Source organism: Cupressus sempervirens, chromosome 7 (genome assembly GCF_028749045.1).
Source record: "Cupressus sempervirens isolate cs-2001-9-10 chromosome 7, ASM2874904v1, whole genome shotgun sequence".
Classification (NCBI taxonomy): Eukaryota; Viridiplantae; Streptophyta; class Pinopsida; order Cupressales; family Cupressaceae; genus Cupressus; species Cupressus sempervirens.
This window is the reverse complement of record NC_143124.1, coordinates 722,868,796-722,892,572: the sequence shown is the minus strand read 5'-3', so window position 1 is coordinate 722,892,572 and position 23,777 is coordinate 722,868,796. Positions and strand designations below refer to the sequence as shown.

The following is a 23,777-nucleotide window of genomic DNA, read 5'->3' as shown; positions in this document are numbered from 1 at the left end:
GGAGTTCTGCTGACTTTGCCACGCTGTTTGCTGCTTGTAGTATCCTTTCGTGATCCTTCTCATATTCCTTTGCAAACCCAATAAAAGCATTGAGTGAGGAAAGGGTGTTCAGATGTTTCCTTTTGACGGCAGCCTTTCCTAACTCATCCAATCTCGATCCAAATCCTGTCTCACTGACATCCTCCTCTCTAATACCCTCAAAATCAAGCGCCACCCCAACGTCGCTCATCATGGTCGAAATGGAAGTGTCGACGCTTGGGCCGTGTTGTGCAATCTCATCATGAATTTCTTCAAGTGTTCCGAATCTGGTAGTCAATGCGACATACCAAGATTCAACTATGCTCAATCCTCTCTCATCAACCAATCGGGCTCTTTCCAAATATGCCTCCGGTAGCCTAATGAACGCCTGCAGCCTAGGAATAACCAAATCCTTGATGGGAAGAAAATTCTTCCATTTCTCTTCAAATAATCCGAATTTGTTTCTAACAGTCACCAATGACTGGAATGTTGAGATGAAGGAGGGCAAGAAATTTCGCCCATCTTGGATTGTATCATAGATCCAACCCCTTACTTCATGTAACTGAGCTGATACCTCTTCTGAATTGCTCCCGCTGTCTTGAGGAAGGGCTGCCTGATGCAACTGTTGGATTGGCTGGCAATCTCTCCAATATTTGTTTTCGGCCTCCAACTTTACTATCCTTTCGTTTGCCTTCCTCAATCTTTCTCTGATTGATGCTATGCCTTCCTGAACCTCCTCACATTCCATATCATCTGTATTTCTTCCCAAATTATGTTCTACTATTTCGTACTCCTGGGCTGCAATCTCATCCGCTGCCTTATTGACTGTTGGTATAGCAATCTAAACCCTTCGGTGACCATCACTGTGGCCTCTGATTACCCTTGCCACCGTATTTGCCATCTGTTTTTGGTTCTCGCTATCATCCTTTTCTATTAGTCCTTGGATATCATCAACTGCGTGAGCCATTACCACCTCGCCTCTCGGCATAAGCATTTGCCTTAACCATAGTGGTGCAGTGCATCTCCCCAAATCCGGATTCGGTTCGACCAACAAAGCATCACCAACGGCCTTAGACGCCTGACTTATTTCTTCAATATCAATCGGCCCATCTTCTTCTCTACTAGTTTCTGCCATATTTCCTTGCTGGTTCTCCGAGAGAGGGGAGTACTCCGTACTTTCACTGTAGCCACTTGATTCCGAATCAGAGCTCACCTCCACTGCGGCCCCTTTATCACTCGAATTGACCTCTTGGCTTCTAGCCTTAGTTATACTCTCCCTTGACGGCGCTGCCCGCTGTCTCTTGGCTGGAGGTTCCGAACGTTCTTGGCTTTTCTCTACCTCCAAAGCCCTCTTCTTGCTATTTCTAATTGCCTCCGATTGCCGGCCACTTCCTTCACCCTTCTGTCCGATTGATTCTACTAGACCTTCCTTCGGTTTCATCATCTCATAAGTAAGGAGAACCTTTTGTCTTTGTAGCTTTCTCAACTTGGCATTATACCACGACTCGGTATGCAAATCTACTGTCCTTGTGACTGCCTCCAAGGAAGGATCCTGATGATCGTCCCAATCCACTGGATTCAACTCTGTTCCAACTACTGTCTCATAGTCTTCTCTCAACACACTACGATCATCCTCCAATTGATCGGGAATATCAAGGCCTCTCCATCTGATATCTCTCATCATGTTCACCGACAATCTCGAGAAAGCTAGCTTTCTCACGTGAAAATCATCCTTTGCATTGGCCCAAAAGTCCTCTATAGTGGGAACATGCTTAAATTCGCTTTCATGAGATGCCTTGATAAGGCCAACAGGGTCGAATCCTTGCCTTGCTCTGTACCATCCTAGATGATACCACTCCAATTCCTTTTCCGCAGCCTCAAAGGTGGCCCGATTTGAGCAACTATCATTGCCAATTATAATTGAGAAGGAAACGCCTGTTTTCTCCTCATTCCTCATTACTCTATCATAGTGCTCAAGCTGCCTAGCCAATTCCATCAAAACTACCTTGTCGGGCGGGTATCTTGGAAGCCTCTTGGGACAAACTGTACTTCCTGCCACTCTAATGTATGTGAATTGCGGGAATTGGATGAACCAACTCCCAAACTTCTTAATCCTTGCTTCTGCTTCCGATGAAAGTCTCTTAGCAGGCGCCCCTTGTAATACCCTTACTGTCTTCATGGCGAATGCATCGCAAAACATCTTGTAATCCTTGTTATTGTGCAAATGAAGCTGCGGATAGCATTCATGCACCAAATATTGCCCCGGCCCATTACCAATCTCTCCTAAGGCCCTAAGTCCCGGACTCTCATACAATCTAGCAATTAAGTAAAACAGATAGGATCCCATGTAGAATTGCCTTTGGTTTTGAACCGTTCTAAGTTGCAACTCTAAATTTTCACTTATGATCCTAGCCCAATCAAATTTTCCTTTTCCCTTTTCAATTTCATCAATGAAGAAGTACATCCAGTTTTCGAATTGTATAGCTTGAGCTAGGCCCATGATCCGGCTGAGAAGAACAATGAGATCGCCATATTCCGGCTTGAAATCTGCCACTGTAAGCCTTGTTGATTTGTTAACTCCTTTCCTTCCTTCGTGTATCCAATTCCGCTTTAGATGTGAGAAGTAGGCCTCTTGGTTACCTTGAAATGATTTGGCCGCCTGATCCACCATTACAACTGTCATGCCCTTGCTCTGGGGAATATTAAATGTCTCTTCAATTGCTTGTTCGCCAATGTTGGCCAACACTCTCTTCCCTTCGCCAAAAATGATGGATTTACTCTCTAGATCAAATCTGGATGCACACTCCATAATCAATTTCGGACAAGGCAAAGTAGGAGGAAAAGCTGCTGCATGTACAATTCCGCTCTTGTATATCCTCTTTGCCAAGGGGGATTGTCCTTCCTTTAGTCTGTCCCTCATCCGTATCATGTCCACTGTAGCGATATTAGTATCGGTTATTTTCTTCATTTTCGAGAAGAAGGAAGTTTTGGGCGTTATATCCTCTTTGTCTTTCTTAGCGTTTGCCCGCTTGGGATTCTTACTTGCACTATCATCCTCTATGCTCGTCGCCCTATTACGGGATGGTAGAGTGGTGGACCAAAAGGCAAGAAGAACCAAGTAGTGCAATTCTTAGAAAAGAGCGAAAGAATGGATGTCAGCTTAAGCACTCCTTGCAACTCTAGATGATGACTTTCACCTTAACTAATAATCTTACAGCAACTTTTCGGAACCCAGGATATGACATCAAAGAATTACAAATCCCTTTGCAAATTAGAAAACAAAGCCTCTAAGCTTATCCAACACTTGCCTTCTATGCAAAAATCAAACTTTCATATGTATCTCTTCTCCCAACAAAATTGCCCAAATCTGATATAAAAAATTGCAGCCCCTCTAGAAAATCAGAATTTTGTCTTCCACAAATTTTGGCCCCCACAAAATTCGGCCAAGCAAAGAAGGAGCAAAATCTGTAAAATCTGCCACTTAGGGCACAAATCGCAGCCTACAAAGTGGAGCAAAAATCCCCAAAAACGCAAAAAATCTGGCCCTTAGACAAATCGCCCAACAATGGCAATGGAGAAATTGCCCAAAAATCGCCAAAAAACTGCCTTCCACCAATTTCGCCCAAGTTTGGAAATCTGCCCTTGCTTCAAATTCGCCCAAGCATGAGGAGCAAATGAATTGATGAAAATGAAATGGGAGGGGACTCCCTTTATAGCAGCTTTCACCTTCCTCCCAGGCTGGCCGACTTGGTCCTATAGAGGAAAAAAAACCAAAATTAAAGCTAAGTTAGTGGCCCACTTTAAATACTTTGCCAAAATTTTAATTTTCTAAAATGAAAACTGCACTTTTAATTTACTAATTAACCACAAATTGCAAAACGAAATTGAATGGTGCCTTGGAGATGCTAAAAATTTCTATTTAATGAGGGTTTGCTAATTAATACATCCTTGAAGTTGAATTTTGGCTAACCAAAAGCCATTTCTTAATATTAATTTACCAATTTCATTAAATACCAAAAGCTTTCAAGGCAAATTTAATCTATTAAAGCCAATTTTTGCAATTTTCCTCTAAATCGATATTGCTAAATAATTAAAATTTTATGACAAAAAATAAAATTGCCTCTAGAGTAAAAATCGATTTTGCAATTTAACTTCATCTTACAAAATTAAATTCTATTTCACCAAAAAAAATAAGATTTTCCAAGGACCTAAGTCTAACGAAAAATTTCCTTATTTGAAAATCATTCAAATTTACAATTAAATCCAAATTTTCAAAAGAAATCGTCTAAGTACAAAATTCACAATCTTATCCTGCCAAGTTGAAATCAATTTTGAACTTATTCGGCCTAAGGATAGAACTAATAGCTCTGGAAAATCAAGTTGAAACCGGGTGAAAAATACATCTAACCTTCTCCACTGGCCCTAAAGGCGATTAAAAAGAGGGTCCCCAAGATTTTGGGGCGATGTGTGAAAACCTCACAACACATCCTTTGTTAGAGAGTATGTGTTTGCATGTCCATCATGCACTGCATGTCTATCAAACTGCCATGGTCTACCCAACAATAGATGGCAAACATCCATCGAAATAACATCACAGAGAACTTCATCATGGTAACTTCCAATTTTGAATTTTACTAAACATTGTTCACTTACCAGGACCTTATGATCATCTTTTACCCAAGCAATCCGATAGGGCTGGGGATGTTTCTCCCTCTTGAGCTTCAGCTTAGAGACCATCTCTTCTGATACCAAGTTATTAGTGCTACCACCATCAATGATCACGTCACAACATTTATCCTCAGACTTGCATTTGGTACAGAACAAACTCCTCCATTGTCCTGGTTCAATCTCACCACTTAGTAGGACTCTTTCATTTACCAAGGTCTCTCCTCTTTCTGCATCCTCTGAATGTGATGATTGTGCATCCTCATCCACATGAGCAACCCTAGCTTGGCCCTCAGCTCTCCTATCTGTCCTTCCTTGTCGTTGGGGACATTCAAAGGCACGATGACCTTCTTCATTGCAATGGAAACAGGTACCACAGAAGCCTCCTCTTCCTTGTCCACGTCCTCTACCCCTTCCTCTCTGATTTCCAAAGTCTTGGTCATGGGAGCGGTTGAAACCCTCATTCCTCTAGTTCCTGCTAGTACCCTCATCGTCATTTTTCTTTTGGGTTTCATTGCAGCCTCCAGATGACCTACCGCTTCCCCTTCCTCCTTGACCGCGTCCTCTTTGTCTTCCTTCAAACCTTTTATTCAACTTCTCTTCAACTCGTAGGGCAAACTGGTATGCCTCTTCAACGCTAGTCATTCTTACCAGACTCAATTCTTCCTGGATGCTTGGTCGCAACCCACTGATATAACGAGCAACCTTCTCCTTATTTGCTTCTGCATGCCCCGCTCTAATCAAGAGTCGGTAAAATTCCTCTGTATATTCTTGGACTGATCTTCCTGCTTGCTTTAACTCATGCTTCTTCTTAAACAAATCAAGCTTGCAGTCCACAGGAATGAACTGATTCTTCAATTTGTCCACCATGCGATCCCATCTTGTGATCTTCTCCTTTCCTCTTCTGTTTCTTTCCAATTGAACCTCTTGCCACCAGATTTTGGCATGGTCTTTCAGTTTGGCCTTTGCAAACTTAACCCTATCTGGGTCCCTGATATCCTCATACTCAAAGTATTCTTCCAGTTCATTGATCCAATCGATCAACTCATTTGGTTTCAGATTTTCTGAAAATACACCCACTTCAATTGTGGGTCTTTTCCCAAACTTAGTAATGGCCCTAAAAAGCCTTTACTCTGCATGATTCAAAACTTCTCCGTCAAATTCCCCTTCTGGTCCCATAACTTCTTCTTCATTGTCATCCTCACTGTCGTCACCAGTGGCAACATTTGCTCCTCTACGGAGCTCCTCTTGCATTGCTTGTACCTGCCTTTGGAGGGCTCTAACCTCCTCAGGATTAATAGCTCTGGCCCTTCTGCCACGCTCTCTTCGTGGAGGCATCTTCTAACTTGAACCCACAACCACACAGTCCTGCTGCAAACTGCCTCACAGTCGGCGCTCTGTCTACACACTCAGGAAAACCGGGCTCTGATAACACTTGATGGGGACACGACCCAAGAACAGAATGGAGACAACAAAAAAGGGGAAATGATATTAACTGAGAAAATAAGCTAGTACAAACAGTACAGGAAAATAAACTTCAAAGCATGCTCTAAGGGCTTACAATAGCATAAATTTGGAGATAATTTCTCCTTTCGGTACCTCCTCTCAAACTCCACTCCGAACTGCCTTTTACAATACCAGAAATCTCCTTAAATAGACCCCGGAGGGTTAAGGACTAGGAGTACATTCTAGAAAGTGCTAGTAGGCATCCACCGACCAATTAGATGGTTCCAAAAGCTGCGTTAGAAGTCGGTGCAAATCTAGAAGAATCCAGAAACGGTAACCGAACTTCCGGGAGGCATAACTTTTGAACCGTAGCTCCAATTGACGAACTGTTTACATTTTCGGAAAGCTCTCAAAGCGCTCTATAGCTCTATGGACAAGCTTTGCTCGTCCCCCATTTTTCGGCCCTTTTTGAGGTCATTTAATGCCCCTAACTTGACTTTGAAGCATTCTTAGGAGGTCTCCAAAACCCGAAAAATTGCAATAACTTTCAAACTGTGGGGCCTTTTGACCTGATTCTTTTTCTGGAATGCTCTAAATCACAATTACATTCATCTGGCCAATTCACACCTTCTAGGTCACCAAAATGATGGCCAAATTGCATGCTCCTATTTTTTCGGGATTTTCTAGCACACTGATAGTTGAACTGTGAGAGTTGGAACCTTTATTTGACCCAAATGGGTATCCAAAAATGAAAAGACATGAAACAGAAACAAAGTCTAAGTACATTTTTTTGGGTGACACAGGATTGCCCTTATACCTCTGGATGCTCCTGCATCACTCTTGAGTGGCTTAATTAGTCCCTTTACAAATAAGACAGTGAGTCTTTTCTCTCTAATACCTATACAATAACTAATACTTGTTGGAATTTCCCTTTGTAATCAACAATTGGGCAATGCTATCTCAACTAGGTCAATTCCTTGAAATATATTTCTAGATCCATCCCCTCGATTCTGTCCATATGTCTATGTAAATTCAGCATAGGTGACAATAAGATCAAGTACTTGGGTGATCATACCATGATGCCACCACTCATGGGCTATAGCCTTGAAATGGAGGATTGAAAATTTGATGGCTTCCTATTCTAACATAGGGTTGAGTGGAAGGTATGTATTCAAATTGTTCTCCCAAGCTGATGGAGTACTTTTCCTTGACCATCAACAGAAGAAAGGGTCAACCTGCTTAACTCGAGCTGCAAATCTCGATGGGGCTGTTGTATAGGACTTCTATCCACTCTTGGTCCACTTCTAGATCTGAAATTGCAATAATTTGTAAATGTGATTTGGTTTCTAATGTTTGGATGGAGACCCATGTACCCATCCATGCAAGCGACATCATATTTTGCTGGATTCTGCTCTTTTAATTCTGGTAGCCACTTTTCTGGGTAAAAAGGTTGATTGGAGAGGTCTAATTGCTGATCTTACTAAGCCCTGTTCTGATTGGTTGGGCCATTTGCGTTACTCCCTTCACCTGTGACATTTTGTGTCGGTTTGGTAGTATTTAGAGTGGCATTCATTTGTTGTATGATGTGGTGAGAAGTTGGCTCATCTGCTTATGCTTTTGGATGAAGGCACCAAGCTCGTCTCCTTGTTGCTGTCTTTTTAAAAATCTTTACCCCCATTTGCATGCTGATCTTTGGCTGAACATACTCCAATCTCTTATTCTCGCTTTCTAGAGCCCTTAGATGCCTCTGGGTCCACTGCATGCAGTCGGATCTTTTATCCATGGGCTAGCTTGATGATGGCTCTGTTAGCAATATGGTTGACCTTGATCAATAATCTCTCTTTGATTTTTAATTCATGTGTCCAGCCGAGAATTAAAGAGGAAGCAACATACCCCAGAAAGCTACAGATCTAATGATTTACTGATATACCCATTTACATAACTGAGAAATGTAATTTCAACCAATGATTACAAACCAGATCGCAAAGCATTACAATTATCCTCTATACCACTGTTGAAACAAACTTCAGGTTGAACAAAGCATTACACAGAGCCGTTACAGTTAATTAGTATAGTTATTCATATCAACTTACAAATAGGTTTAAGATCCCAGCACAACATGGAACATATCTCCTTGCAATTAGTAAAAGATTGGTATGTCCAATCCATACTTGGGAATTGTGATTTGAGTTGCATGATGGATGATTTTTGAGGGTTGTGTGACCTAGCTTCTCTAAATTTGTTTTTTGAAGGTATTTGACATAGGTGTGGTGGATAACCAAGTTGAATTCCTAGGGAGGCGACTCAGTGGCATAATTGGTTTATTGGAACTGGTGTCTTCACTTGACTGATCTTGCAGAATTAAGGAGGACGTGGTACAAATATGCTTAGGGTTTGATTGTTAGGACTTAATATTGATGGCTTGCCAATGCACTTAGACTGCTGAATGGGGGTAAAAACGATGTTGTTTGCTGTTGATATGGCATGAACCCTCTCAAGGTTGCATGCCAATAACCAAAGGCAATGAGTACTTAGGCAGTTTGGATAATAGATCACTGAAAATATTCCATGCTGACTTGGGAAACATTGATCCAAACCAATTTAATTATTTGCAATTGAGTATGGAATGGATTAAATAAATGGAAAGGGCTTGTGTTCTGACCTTAGAGGCTCAAAGCAACAAATTTTGTTTTTTAATGCACGATTGCATGTACTCAAAGAGCAAGTGTGAAATAATAGAAGGATGATCCAAAATGAACAAATATGTTGATAGGTCTATTAATTTTTTTGTTTTAAAATTTATTTTATATTTATTATATATATTTTGATTTAACTTTTTATTTTATTAATTTAATGTTGGTAATCACTCTTTCAGGATCTAAAATGATCATGTTAGGGTTGGCCAAAGGGAGGGACATGAAATCAAGGCCATGGGTCTTATGATCCATGCCACTTTTTTTGAACATTGCATTTAACCGAATCTTCAAATCCTTAAAAAAGTGTGCTTTTGAAAGATGTATTTTTTTGATTTTTCTTTTAGGAACTGCATTATAATGGGAAGCCTGTGTGTTTACTCAAGGTGCACCTAGGGACTAGACTCGGACCATGGTGAGAGTCTTGCCTGGAATGGTCTGGGTTTGCCAGAATTACTGGAAAACTTGATGAAAGAGGTTATATTTTGTGTAACTGTCTTTTGGAATGATATGAACACTTGGGTAACGATCAAAAGATCCTGCTGATGTCAGATCCTTGAGAATGTTGATTGTGGTAATGTCAGATCATTGAGAATTTCAACTATGAAAAGCATTTGCAAAAAAAAAAAGCTTTGTATTAATGGGAACTAATATTCAGGTCTGCTGTTTCATGATGACACAGAACTATCCAAATTTATGCAGCTTATGTATTAATTTGTTATATTTCTCCCTATTTTAATAATTTAACTTGTCTGTAATTTTTGTTTGTTGAGAAATCATAAATCTCAGTTCATTTCTTTAACTTGTTGGTATCAGGGGCAGTAGCCTAAGCTGCAAGAATAATTGAATTTGTTTCACTTAAAGTCAAGTGCTGAGGGTTATCTATTCTGCCTTTTACCCAGAATATGATCCCAGCCCCACCTCTTATTCATTGCATCTATGAGGAGTTGTAACCTTGGTGGATTGCATAAACAAGATACATACTATAATCCTCGTCAGAAGTGCTCAATACAGCTACAACCTTTGGTTTGTTTGTAATTTTGGAATTCATTGCTTGTTGCAAAGCATTGTAGTCAAGGTCTCTGTCTTTGAATTCTTAGTAATCATTAATAAATAGATCATTACTGGAGTCAAATCACTGTATAGTGTTTTTTTGAAGAACTATTGCTTCTTATTTTTGCATGATAATAATAAGAATACTTGTGACAGCTAACATTTTTTAAAAATCTAATAAGGGCTTTGTACTTAGTAATATATTCACAATGAAAGAGATAAAAGCAGAGATATATACATCTTCTTACAATCTGTCATGGCAGTGATTATATGTCCAGATATATGGCAGGAAACCAATTGTAACATTTAGCCAAAATAGATAATTTATTAGCAGACTAGCATTGCAACATTGATGACAATTAAAAACAAATGAAATTAATTGACCATAAAAGACAGTGAAGACCAATTAAAAGCGGACAGTAGAAAAAGCCCATCCATATTGGCTGTCAGATTATTGAGAATGTTAAATTATGAAAAGCTTTTGCAAGAAAAGCTTTGTATCAACCGGAACTAATATTCAGGGCTGCTGTTTGATGATGACATAGAACTATCCAGATTTACGTAGCTTATCTATTAATTTATTATATTTTCCCCCTATTTTAATTATTTAACTTGTCTATAATTTTTGTTGTTTGTTGGGAAATCATAAATCTCAGTACGTTTCTGCAACTTGTTGGTATCAGGGGCAGTATCCTTAAGTTGCAAGAATAATTGAATTTGTTTCCCTTAAAGTCAAGTGCTGAGGGATATCTATTCTGCCTTTTACCCAGAATATGATCCCGGCCTCACCTTATTCATTGCATCTATGAGGAATTGTAACCTTGGTGAATTGCATAAACAATATACATACTATAATCCTCATCAGTTGTGCTCAATAGAATTACAACCTTTGGTTCGTTTGTAATGTTGGAATCCATTGCTTGTTGCAAAGCATTGTAGGCAAGGTTTTTGTCTTTGAATTCTTAATTATTATCAATAAATACATCATTACTAGAGTCAAATCACTGTTACAGCTTTTTGTTTGAAGAACCATTGCTTCGTATGTTTTACATGTTTTGCAAGGAATCCATGGAGGTGGAAGCGAGTGCTTGGGTGTGCTGATGCAGAGTCGGGTGCCTTGCGGAACCACTCAGAAGCACATACTAGGCGCCCAAATGTCTGTGGAGCCACCCGGAAGTGAAGCATATCTTGTGTGCTCAAATGCCTGTGGGGCCTTCACAGGCATTCGAGCACCTAGGATGCGGTTCCGAGTGGTATCCATAGGGCACCTGAATGTTAGAAATGCTTTTTATTTTTCAAAAGGATTCACTTAAAAGCACATTAAAACATGTGCTCTTTACATTCTTATTTTTTCTTCTAAACCCTAAAATGACCCCAAAAGAGGTCATTCCATCATTTTGCATCTCATTTTGTTTGCAGCTAGGCTTGCTTCTCATTTGGTCTCCATTTTGGCATTTGAAGGCAAGGTGATTGTTTTCGAAGAGGATCGTTTGTGGGGTTTGAGATAGCTTCCACAAAGGAGTTTTAAGCATCTAAGCTAAGCATTTGATCTCATTCTCGAGTCCTTTAATGATTTTTTTGAGGTCTTCTTGATGTTTTTCATGCTTAGGAAGAATTTTTGAAATTTTTTCATTTAAAAAAAATAAAAATAAAGAAACAAGTTTAGGTGTCTTGTTTAGTAGTTTTGTATTAGTAATTTGCACTTATATGCTTGATGTACTTAGTTTTTTTCTAATTTAAATTTATTTAATTTCTTATTATAGCAAGAAATTAGATTGTATTGGGGTAGTCAAAGTTCAGTGGGAGGGCAAGGAGTCAACAATTTCAAAATTGATGTAGGATCTCCTCTATGAAGATATACCACCAGAATGTCACAAGTTTTAGGAGGTGGCTCATATCTTTGGAAGTGTATTATTGTCATAGTAATAAAGGCAAACCATTCAATAGCTCATTTTTCCAAGTCAAACTTCAATTTTTTGGGCCTTGCTAGCAATGAAATGACAATGTGAAAAGGCATAAACGGGAAGGGGTTGTCTAATGCAGAAATAGCTTAATGTGTAAAAAAACAAGAAGCTATTGATAATTTGGTTAAAAGATCAATTTTTTTTTTTTTATCAACCTCCATCCGGAAAGAAAGCAATGCAATTGCCCACTGGCCAATTGTATCCTCCAAACATCCATTCTTGCAAGTACTTGTATAGGGAGTCGAAGAGGAAGCTGTAGAAACTACAGCCCACAAAAGAGGTCCATTGGACATCGCATTTAAAATGGAGGCAAGGGAGCTTGCTGATTAAGCCATTGAATGTTGCTTCTAAGCCAATGGTCTTCTTTTCAATTTGGTGAGATCACCATATTGGAAAGAAATGGTGGTAGACATTAGTAAAGCATCGACTGATTACACAAGTTTTGGGTATGAAAAGGTGTGTACCACTCTATTGCAAAAAGAGAAAACTTGTGTAGAGAGAGCTATTCGAGCAGTTAGAAATTCTTAGAAAAGTTCGGTTGTCTTTATTGTTTTTGATGGAAGGAAAGACTACAAAAAACCAACGATTGATTAATGTGATTGTGGTTTCACCCAAAAGGGCAATTTTTTTTAATGCAGTTGATTGTGAAGGGGTAGTGAAAGATTCATAGTTCATTTCTAGAATTCTCATTGAGGCCATAGAGATGGTGGGTAGTGAGGATGTGGTCCAGGTGATTAGAGATTGCTAAAAATTGTAGGGGTGCAGGTGCTTCGGTTGAGGGCCAATATGACCATATTTTTTGGACACCATTTACCATACACTCCTTAAACTTGGCCATGCAACAAATTGGCACTCAAATAGATTGGGTGAAGCAAATTTACCAAAAGGGGGAGGAGATATAAATGTTTGTGATGAACCATCACATGTTACAATTGATATTCAGGTTGTTCTCCAAATTGGAGTTGTTGAAGGTAAATTGTAATTACTAAATTTAATTTATTTAAATAAATTTATGTCATGTTCAACTATCAAATTGTATATTACTTTGCTTAACATTTATTGACATATTGTTATTAACTTACTTAGGTGGTTGAAACCTAATTTACATCTCATACTATTGTTATGTGACAATCTGTCAAGGTGCAAGGGGCATTAAGCCAAATAGTCACTTCTAGCCAGTGGGGTATATGGAAGGCTTCAAATTTAGAGAGGGCACAAAAGGTCAAGGCATTGATCTTGGATGACAGTGTGTGGGCTCGTGTGCAATTTGTATTAGATTTCATGAACCCTATCATGACTATACTTCGCTTTATAGTTACAAATCAAACTTGTTTGGGGGATATCTAGAATGAGATGGACATAATGGTAGAGAAGGTAAATCTTTCCATACAAACACATGAGAATGACCCCACACAATGTGAAGCCTTATGCAATCAGCTAGAAATGATCATTCATCATCATTGGGAAAAGATGACTAAGCCATTGCACCTCTTTGCATATGCCTTATCTCCAAGGTATTATAGCAACGAAGTACTTGATATGCCATATAGAATAGCACTATATACGGATGACAAAGTTGCTGGTGGGTGCTAAAAAGCTTTTGCAAGACTCTTCTAAGATGAGGAATTGAACAAAGAAGTTAGGACAGAATTTGGTTCATTTTCTTTGGGAGCAAAACTTAGTCCAATTGCAATAAAGGACCAAAGTGACATGGGAGCTATCACATGGTGGTACCTCTATGGTCAACCATTTAAAGATCTACAACCTCTTGCAATCAAGATCCACTCAGAAGTTAGTTTTTTTTACGACTTGTATCCTACAATTCTTTAAATTGCTTTTCATTTTTATGTTTTACTTTAATTTTGCGAACATTGTACTGGTTGCAAGTTCTTTTGCTACTAAATGGAATTGGAGTACATACTCCTTTGTCCACTTAGTGAAGCGTAAGTGGTTGGGCTCAAAAAAGCTAAAGACTTGGTTTACATTCATACCTACTTGCATCTTTTGTCACCCAAGGAGGATCACTACAAGGAAGTGGAGCTAAGTTTTGTGATGTAGAACTTGAGTGTGCGAATGTGGATGCAATGATTCAAAATCTTACTGCAATCACGAAAGGTAAAATATAACATCATGACCATAGTAACGAGAATCGCTCGAAAATTGCATGAATCAACGATTCAGCGATAAGATTCAAGGTGGGCGATTTTTTTGGAGTCGGGAATCGCCACACCTGATTTTTTTGGATGAATCGCATGAATCGCCAGTATTGGCGATTCATCAAAAAAATCGCATGAATCAGATGAAAAAATCGGCAAGAAATTGCCTGTGGCCAGAAAAGTATGGAGTTGTAAATTTAAAAAAAAAAAACTTGTTTTTTGTACTTTCTTTTTGACCTATTCTCTTTGTTATAACCCTAAAGGGCCTTCTATTTGTTAAGCATGAGTAGAAGAGAGGAAAAGTGTGAGAGAAGAAGAGGCTTGAGCTGGAGCCTTGTTTTTATATTTTGTTTACACTGTATAGATATTGATAGTGATACTGAATCATTGATAGACATATGTTTCAAACTTTCATGGATCTTCATCTTAGATTTATACATACATTTATGATTTGATGTCTTATAGATCTTCATGATTTCATCTTACATACATTCTATGATTTGAATCATTATGATCATTTGATTTTTATTTACTTCAGCTAGCCTACAATTTACATTTTAGTACATAATGATAACATAGTTACGTATGTGATGGATTTTATGTTTCATGTTTATGTACGTTAAGTTTTAACTTCTATTTGATGATGTTATAGTGTGTTTAAGTTATATTCAATAAAGGGTGCATGAAATAAGTTTGAAATTGTTAAAATCTCTACATTTAAAAGGGTTTTTCAAATTTGCCGATTCATCACCGATTCACCGACGATTCACCCCCGATTCACGATTCGGTTCGGCCATGCCGATTCCGATACGATTCCGATTCTCGTTACTTTGATCATGACAAATGGTGCATCTCGCACAAGTGGATCTGTTTTTGGTTCAAATGATCTTGAACTTGCAGTAGTTGGAGGAGTTGGAGATGAGGAGGATTTTTTTCCAAATCCATATGATCATGTTTCAGATTGATGAACATTGAATGATGAACTATATTTTGATTTTGTAATTGTGATGATTTCTTGATTTGCATTGCAATCGTGAGCATAGATGTATATGATATGGCTTATGGAATATTCAATTATTAATTACTTGAATTTAAACTGAATATTTGTGAACTGTCAAATATCTTGATCAATGGTATTGGTGAAGTATCTATTATGGTAAAATAATGAATATGTTATTAAAGAGAGATCATAAATGATCTATATATACAACTATACACAATAATGTTTCTATATTGAACAAAGAGAAATCGAAACATTTTGAAGAGAGAAAGAGAAAACTTCCATATTGAACAGAGAGAGAACATGGAAACATAGAAGAAGAGTGATCCATTAGAAATAGAAGTAAATATGTAGACGTGAGAAACAAAATTAGAGAGTTAACTCTAATACCCTGCCTTAATGGTCAATCTAACTTAAAAACAAAAACTTGCAAGGGAATCCGCTTTGTATGTTCTGCAATAATGGTTTGTGGTAGCATAGACTGTAGTAGGATGAGTGTCAATACCCAAAACAAGCACCTCAAGGCGATGATACTCGAAGATCATCATCATTCTCTGCTTCTAGGTGTTGTAGTTATTTATGTTGAATCACTAACTGCCTTCCTAGAGAAGTTTGTTTAGAGATGCTATGACACTTTTTTGATGCAAAAAGTGTGAATATCTGAAAAGGCATGAACTTTGAGGTGGTACATTGATGGAAGACCCCCCAAAAATGAAAGGACACCTAGAAGAGAGCTGAAGAAACCCAAAAGGAATATGAAATTAGACTCTAAATTTGTAGACCCAAAAATTGAGGCACAAAAAATGATGCACCCCAAAAAACGGAGTCCGATCCAATTGAGATCTACAAAAATCCATCAAGAATGTGCAAAAAGTTTTTCAAAACAACAAATAATCTGAGAGTTTTGCAAGAAACTCTAGCCATTTTTGAAAAACCCAAAAAATGGCAGATTTGACTGTAAAAAGGTGGTGGAAAATGAAATTGCTGGACAAAAATCAGAGGCAGAGGGTTTAAAACACCCTAGATGCTGTCCTTTGCAAAAGACATGCAGAAAAAAAAGGTCGAAAAAATGCCCCTAAAAAAAGGACACAATATTGCAGAAAAATGGGCTCACAAAAAAAGTGTCAAATGCAGGCCAAAAAGTCACTCATTTTCCAGAGGAAGCTGGTCACGCAGAAAGGGGAAATCCAAATGACACACAAGCTATAGAAGAAAAGCCACCTAGGAAAAAAAAAAAAAAAGAAACCCTAGAGGAATTTTAGAAAATATCTCTACAAACAAATTTTTTGAACACACCAAGGCAAAAGATGTTGAAAATTGTACGAGTCTAAAAATTTCATAAAGAAATTAAAGATTTTCAAAACCCATCTCAAAAAACAAATCAAAAAATTTCAATAATGAAATTATTATTTTTCGAAAAAATAGCTCTGATACCATATTATGGTAAAATAATGAATGTGATTAAACAGAGATCATAAATGATTTATATATATACAATCATACACAAGAATGTTTCTATAATGAACAAAGAGAGAAATAGAAACATTCTGAAGAGAGAGAATATGGAAACATAGAAGAAGAGTGACCATTAGAAATAGAAGTAAATCTATGAAAGAGAGAAACAAAACTAGAGAGATTTAATGCTAATAGTATCATACTGTCAAATGATTTAATTTTGTATATATCTTGCATTTCTTTGCATATATATGTATGTATATTAGAGAACCAAAAATCACGACGATTCATGTGATTCAGCAATTTGATTTACCTTGGGCAATTTTTCTTGACTTGGTGAATTGGATTGCCAATTTTTTCCCATGAACTGGCTCAAAAAATGGGGCAACTTAATTTGGCAACTTAAAAACATAAAAAAGTTTAACATTTTTTAATGATTTTTTGAAACTACTAATCTTTCTTATAACCCTAAAAGGCCTTCTATTTGTTGAGTATGACAAAAAGTGAGAGATAGACTTGAGCTAGAGCTAGAGTAGATAGACTTGTTTTTTCATTTTGTTTACAGATAGACTTACATTTCATGGATCTTCATCTTACATACATTTATGATTTGACAACATTTATAATTCTATATATCCATGTCATATGCTACTATGTTTTCTATTTCTTGCAGCTATAAATTACAATTTACATTTTATGTATGTGTGTCGATTTATCATTTATGTTCTTTGTTTATGTATGTTAGCTTCTATTTGATGATGTTATAATTTTTTTTTAGTTATATTCAATAAAGGGTGCATGAATAAGTTTTAAATCGTTAAAATCTCGAAATTTCAAGGGTTCTTTCACTTTGCCAATTCATAGCCAATTCACAAGTTGAGCCAGCCTTAACGATTCCGAGTTTTGGTTCTTTGGTGTGTGTGTATATGTCCAAACGCATCTGCATCACCTCCAAAAAATATTCACGCACCCGATTTTCGCATCCGCACCCGAATCGGTAACTAAGTTTTGCATGATAATAATGATACTTGTGACAGCTAACATTTTAAAAAAATCTAGTAGGGGCTTTGTATTCAGTAATATGTTCACAATGAAAGAAATGAAAGCAGAGATATATGCATCTTATTACAATCTGTCATGGCAATGATAGTATGTCCATATGTATGGCAGAAAACCAATTGTAACATTTAGCCAAAATAGCTTATTAGCAGACAACCAATGCAACATTGATCATAAACAAATTAAATTAATTTACCATAAGAGACAAAGTGAAGATCAATTAAAAGCGAACAGCAGAAAAAGCCTATCTGTATTGGCTACAGGTTATCAAGTTTTCTATTTCCAATTTGCTGGCCATGAACTTCCAAATTATCATCAAAGTTGTCCTACTGATGTTTCATGTCACTGTAAGAAGCAAAGAGCACCCTTCCTTAGGTCCATGATAGACTTAGCAATCTGGTATGCAATGCCATCTTTTGCAACCTGTGTTGCAAAGATCTTAGCCTCACTATGGGAATTCATTGTTCAATGTTGCACTGGATTGTTCTGAATTTGGTCTGATTACATCAACTTTAGATGATCTTGAGTTTTCACATTCTTTGGCATTGTTATAACTTATAACAGTCCAATTCAAGTCTATGTTCAATTCTTTCCTGAAATCCAACTCCAAATAATTGGCAACTTTTAAGCCCAGTTTCTTGTCGTGAACATGACTGGAGAAACTTATTTTGACATTTAATAATCTTCTTTGCAAACCTTGACTTTACACTCTCCGTTTCCTTCTAGATGAGGGATTTTCCTTGCAGCCTTTGATACTAGATTGCGCCTAGTGTCTTGAACCTTGAAATCCACCATGTCCAGTGCCCTTTTTTTGGGAGTTACCTGAATATTTCTGCACATCCTCTATATTATCCAAATCCTTGTTCTTGAGCTCATCTCATAGTGCATTAGTCTTAAATCTCTAAATCTCAGAATATTCGGGAGCAAGACAATAATTCAAGGCTTTCCTGAAATACAACTCCAAATAATTAGCAACTTTTAACTCAGTTTTTTTTTGTTTGAAAGTTGAACTTGACTGGAGGAGCTCATTTAATAATCTTCATTGCAAACCTGACTTTACCTTCCTTTGCCTTCTAGATGGGGGATTTTCCATGCAGTCTTTGATACTAGATTGAGCTTGGTGTCTTGAACTATAAACATCACCATTTCCAATGCTCCTTTTTTGGGAGTTACCTTAAGATTTGTTCACATCCTCTATTTTATCCAAGTCCTTGTCCCTGAACTCATCTCAAAGTTTCATAATAGCACCAGTCTTAAATCTCTAAATCTCAGAAACATCTAGAGCAAGAGAACCATGACGAACTAGTAAAAGTTTGAAGATAATAATTGCTAGGGTGATAGTTCTATGATTTTGATTAAAGTGAGACATTCTGGGTAGGTGCCTATACTCATTTCCCATCTGTCTCATAGGCTCATGCATGTCCTATAGATGGTTCATATTTCTCCTCTTAAAGCAAAAATGTATCTCCTGTATAGTGTACAGCCACCTCAATCATTTCACTTAGACTAGACATATCTTGTAGAATCATACATTTCCTCAAAGGTGTAGATAGTTCATATTTCTCTTCTTAAAACAAATTTGTATCTTCTGTATGGTGTACAAACACACCTCAATCATTTCTCTTAGTTAGGGCTAGACAAGTTTATATGTAATCACTTTGTGAATAGCCTAACCAATTCCTCTTTGTGGCCCCATGAAAGTTAAAGAGTAAAGAGATATAGATTTAAATTTAAATTTTATTTTCAACTTTGGATCCCTTAGAACCAAATTCCAATGCCTTCCACTCTCGCTCCCTGATACATGAAAAAATACTATAAAGTATAATTATTTCTGTACTTCTAATACCTAGCGATATTAATCTATCTTTTCCTCAGTATTAAATGCCCTTTTACGAGTCCACATGATATGATATTGCTTATCTGCTTCTATCCTTGGGCAACAATCCTTTCTTTCTCGCAATACATTGCGGCCATAAACATGAAACATCACTTCCAAATAATTAAAATAATATGATTTAGAAGTGCAGCTTACACAAACTGTAGATGGAGCCAATAACTCAATATGAAGCGATGCAGGATTCCAAAGGATACAGATCCTCTGATGCACCTTCTTTCTCCATTGAAATTCATTTCAACTTTTCCGAAAACTGCTTAGAAGCCTTGGAATATTGGCACCCAATAACTAAAATTTCTCGCAACAACACAAAATGTGGTTTACTATTTTTTGTAACTATTGCTGTATTGGCTTTATTTTTTTGGGGACATTTATTCACCTTTCATTCCATTAAATTCCATTCATTGCCCTTGTTTAAGGACCCCTTCCTCCTCCACTTTCCAACATTAGTACTCTTGGAAAAGCCATCCAAAGTTTTCTGAGATTCATTCTCAATGGCGTGTTTTGCTCTTTCTTTCAAAACCTTCTATTCAATTTTTCTACCTCTTTCCAAGCTTGTATTGGAGTTTCAACTAGACAAAGATGGGTATCTATGTTCTTCCAATATTGTCAAACGTTACTGTGGTATCTGCATTATTGAGGAAAGAGTGTAAATCCTCTTAAGCCTTCTGTCCTAATGGAGTTTTCTTTTGAGAAAATTCTGATACATTTATAACTGGAATTCTCTCCATTGAGGAATCATTTCTTTGTTCTTTGCTTGAAGTTTTCTGGGAAGCTGCTAAAAACTTCCCTCTGTTCCGGGGCCTCTAAGTGACTGGTTTGGGACCATTCATGATTCTGCACCTTAAAAATGGCTTTCAAACCCCTGAAACTGCCTTCTGTTGCCATACTAAATTCCTTTCCTTCATGAGCTTGACCACTGCCTCATTTCTGTTAAGCCTTTCTTCTTTTGAGGTAGGTAAACTCAAGTGCCCCCTCAGAAAACCATATATGATTTTTTTTTTATAGTGCTCCATGAGACAGAGCCAGGAATGCCTTGCTAGGTAAAAGCGAGTTAAGATCTCTGGATATTTTTATCATCAATATACTGGGTTGGTTTTAGATATTGTTCTCTTGTTTATCCCTTGTAAAAACCTGAAGCTGCTGCCTTGTGTTTCCAAACATTCTTCTTCTGAAACTCTGATTAAAGCCATAAAAACTGAACACAGATCTCCAAACTTACCACAGGAAAGGTAACTCCTGAAAACCTGGGTATGCAACTTTGCAGGAAGATATTACAATCTTTATACTGAAAATGTTGTACATCAAGTGCTTTTTCACATCATTTCTCTCAGAAATAAACTGTCTCAAAATAATCATAAGGGAGAAGATAAATAGACGGTGAAGGATCCCAGGATATTGTTAGACAATCTTGAACACACTGCAATGGAAAGCCATCCCTTTGTCCCATGGCCAATAAGAGCATGCAAGGAAAGAAAAGAATACTCCTTATCATGAGCCTCTGAGGGTACCATTACTGTGGGAGTAAAATCAGCCACTGCTATGCATTTTTAATGTTTCTCTTCAAACATGTGGGACCTTTCCAAAATATAACATAGAGGGACTGTGTTTTCCCACTCCCTGTTATTAACAAAAAGGGAAGATGCTTTTGTTAAAAATTCCTGTCCCTACCCCTTTGACTGGAAGCTTGAAAGAGGATTTTGCCTTTTCCATTGCCTATATTGCGTTCCTCTAATCAAATGCCTTTGGAATCCCACTATGCTGGCCAACAAATTCTCTGCCCCTTTGGCTGGAAGCTCGAAAGAGGATTTTGCCTTTTCCATTGCCTATATTGTGTTCCTCTAATCAAATGCCTTTGGAATCCCACTATGCTGGCCAACAAATCCTCTGCCAAGGCTCATGCATATTCTCCTTGTTCTGCAGACTTTGATGGTTACCTTCTGCCCTGTTTTCTCTCTTTCTTATATTCATGTTATGTGGTTATATGAAGCTAATTTTTGTTTTTTGGCTAAATTCATGTACATGTTCATGGGTTTTTTTACAGTGTAACCCAGAGACTCATCCCCCTCCCAAACCTTGAAGTACCTGTCCCTGAGACGTCCCCGCACCTGGTACTTGAGTATCCAAGCACCCCCACCTCCGCCATTCCGCAACCATGCCGCGGCTGGGATGTGTGCTTGAATTTCTATTTGAATTTTGATTTTTGAATGTTACTATTGGGTATGTAATACGTTACTATGTTGAATGTCAGTGGTTCTAATTCATGTTGCAGTTTTGCTATGTTCAAGTATTTTAATTTGTTATGTTCTAGTGAACTACTGAAACATCATTTCATAATTAGCATTTCAAGTTCTATATGTATACTATACAAAACCCCCCTTTGGCCGTCCTCCCCTGGCCGTCCCCCCGCCGCCCCAAAAATGAGGACCATTTTCCCCGCATCCCAGAAACTCGTCCCGGCGTCCAGCCATCCCAAAGTACCCTCATACTGGTGTAACACTGTTTTTATGCCTTTTCTACAGGCAAACTTAAAACTTATCTACCTTAAAGTAATTTTTGCTGTATTGGCATACTCAAACTCTGAACCCAAACTAGCAATCTAGTCCAACAGCGTGGTTTGCCAATAAGTGGAGATTTCATTCCATTTCTCTGTATATAACAATAAATGATAGCATTCATGGTCTGCTGTTCAGTTTCCAGTTGAGAAAGGCATTCTCCAAGAATGGAGTTGGCAGTCAGATTCAACTATCCTTATACATTCAGACTACCAATTATGAGTAGCATGTTGAGGCCTTTGAGAAGAGCATAGCAATTGGCCTAGTTATTTGTAGGTCTACCAAGATTCTAGGTTCTAATTTGACAGTACCTCTGTATTGCTCTCATCCCTGAAGAAAGATAATATTTATTTGCGACAATTGTAAATTTCATTGAGGTCGCGAGAATCTTACAAATAAGAAGCCTTAATTATTTTCTTTCCATACTTTATTCTCATGTAAGATTATTTTAGTTTTGTTTCTTTGTTTATGTGATGATTTTTTATTTCATGCTTTCCATAATCAATATTGTAGGTCTACCAAGATTTTAGGTTATAATTTGACAGTACCTCTGTATTGCTCTCACCCCTGAAGAAAGATAATATTTATTTGCGACAATTGTAAATTTCATTGAGGTTGCCAGAATCTTACAAATAAGAAGCCTTAATTATTTTCTTTCCATACTTTATTCTCATGTAAGATTATTTTAGTTTTGTTTCTTCGTTTATGTGATGATTTTTTATTTCGTGCTTTCCATAATCAATAAGAATGCCAAGTATCTTCCAATGGAGATAAATGTAAAATGTTTTGACAATGGGAACCTTTTTGCAATGGTTGATGCCTATATATAATGGATGGAGTGTTCTTCAGGCATCAATTGAACAAGTCTCGGTTTCATTATGTGATCGATATTTTATTATTTTGACAAAATCATTCTTGGAAATATGTTGTAGGTAGAGTGCCCATGAACATAAATACATTAAAAAGGTGGAGAAATTATAATTCCTTTTAATTAACTCTTTTCACTTACAACCATGACAGGTTACTCCCAGTGCTAACTTTCAAAAGGATCTGGGATTGGATAGTTTAGATTCCGTTGAACTTGTTATGGCTCTTGAAGAAGAGTTTGGCTTGGAGATCCCCGATGCTGAAGCTGATAAAATTCAGTCTATTGAACTTGCTATTGACTACATTGCTTCACATCCACAGGCTAAGTAGTTATTGATCATTGGCTTTGGTAGAAACTTTGCTTTTAGCCGTTTATTGTAATGTATTAATCAAAACAAAGGTTGTTGCCCATCAGTGTTTCTGAAATGTATTTTTGCATCTACATATAATTTTTTTTAGCTTCTAATTTACTACTGAATTAATCCTTTTGTTTTGGAAAAAGAAGCCTTTGTCAAGTTCAGAAAAACTAATGATATAATTGTGAAATCTTGGAAGCTGTCATGCCAAAACCACTAAAATATACGTCTATCAAGTACTCTTATTAGTTTTTAATAGATTCTGACAATGTCAATGTAGAAGAGCTAAAACATAAATGTTAACAAAAATACTGGTAGGTTTTGCTAAGTTAATCAGGGTGGAGGAGCTCTGTACACAGGCAAGAGAACGTTTTGACACATCTTTGGTACTTGGGCTTCATCTTGATGGTTCTGTTGTTTCTCTTACGGACCCGCTTCTGGAGACCTACTGTTTGGCAAACTATGTCAGCTCTTTCTTTTAGTTTTCGCTTTTTTAGGCACCTCTTAGGACATTCGTATAGTGTGTTATATTTTATAGATCTCACAATTAGTCTCTATCTCCCTTGCAAGCATAAACACGTTTTTTTTTTTCCAAT

General features: G+C 37.5%; 1 protein-coding gene across 1 annotated transcript in view; it reads left to right on the top strand.

Annotated features, from left to right (window-relative positions):
• LOC149549272 (acyl carrier protein 2, mitochondrial-like) overlaps positions 1 to 23,329 on the top strand; it is a 34,468-nt gene extending 11,139 nt beyond the window's left edge. The window contains exon 2 of the mRNA XM_089792683.1: positions 22,979 to 23,329. Coding sequence (XP_089648809.1) covers positions 22,979 to 23,155 — 177 coding nt within the window. The 3' untranslated portion in view covers positions 23,156 to 23,329. The remainder of the gene's footprint in view (positions 1 to 22,978) is intronic.
• Positions 23,330 to 23,777: the final 448 nt, after the last annotated feature.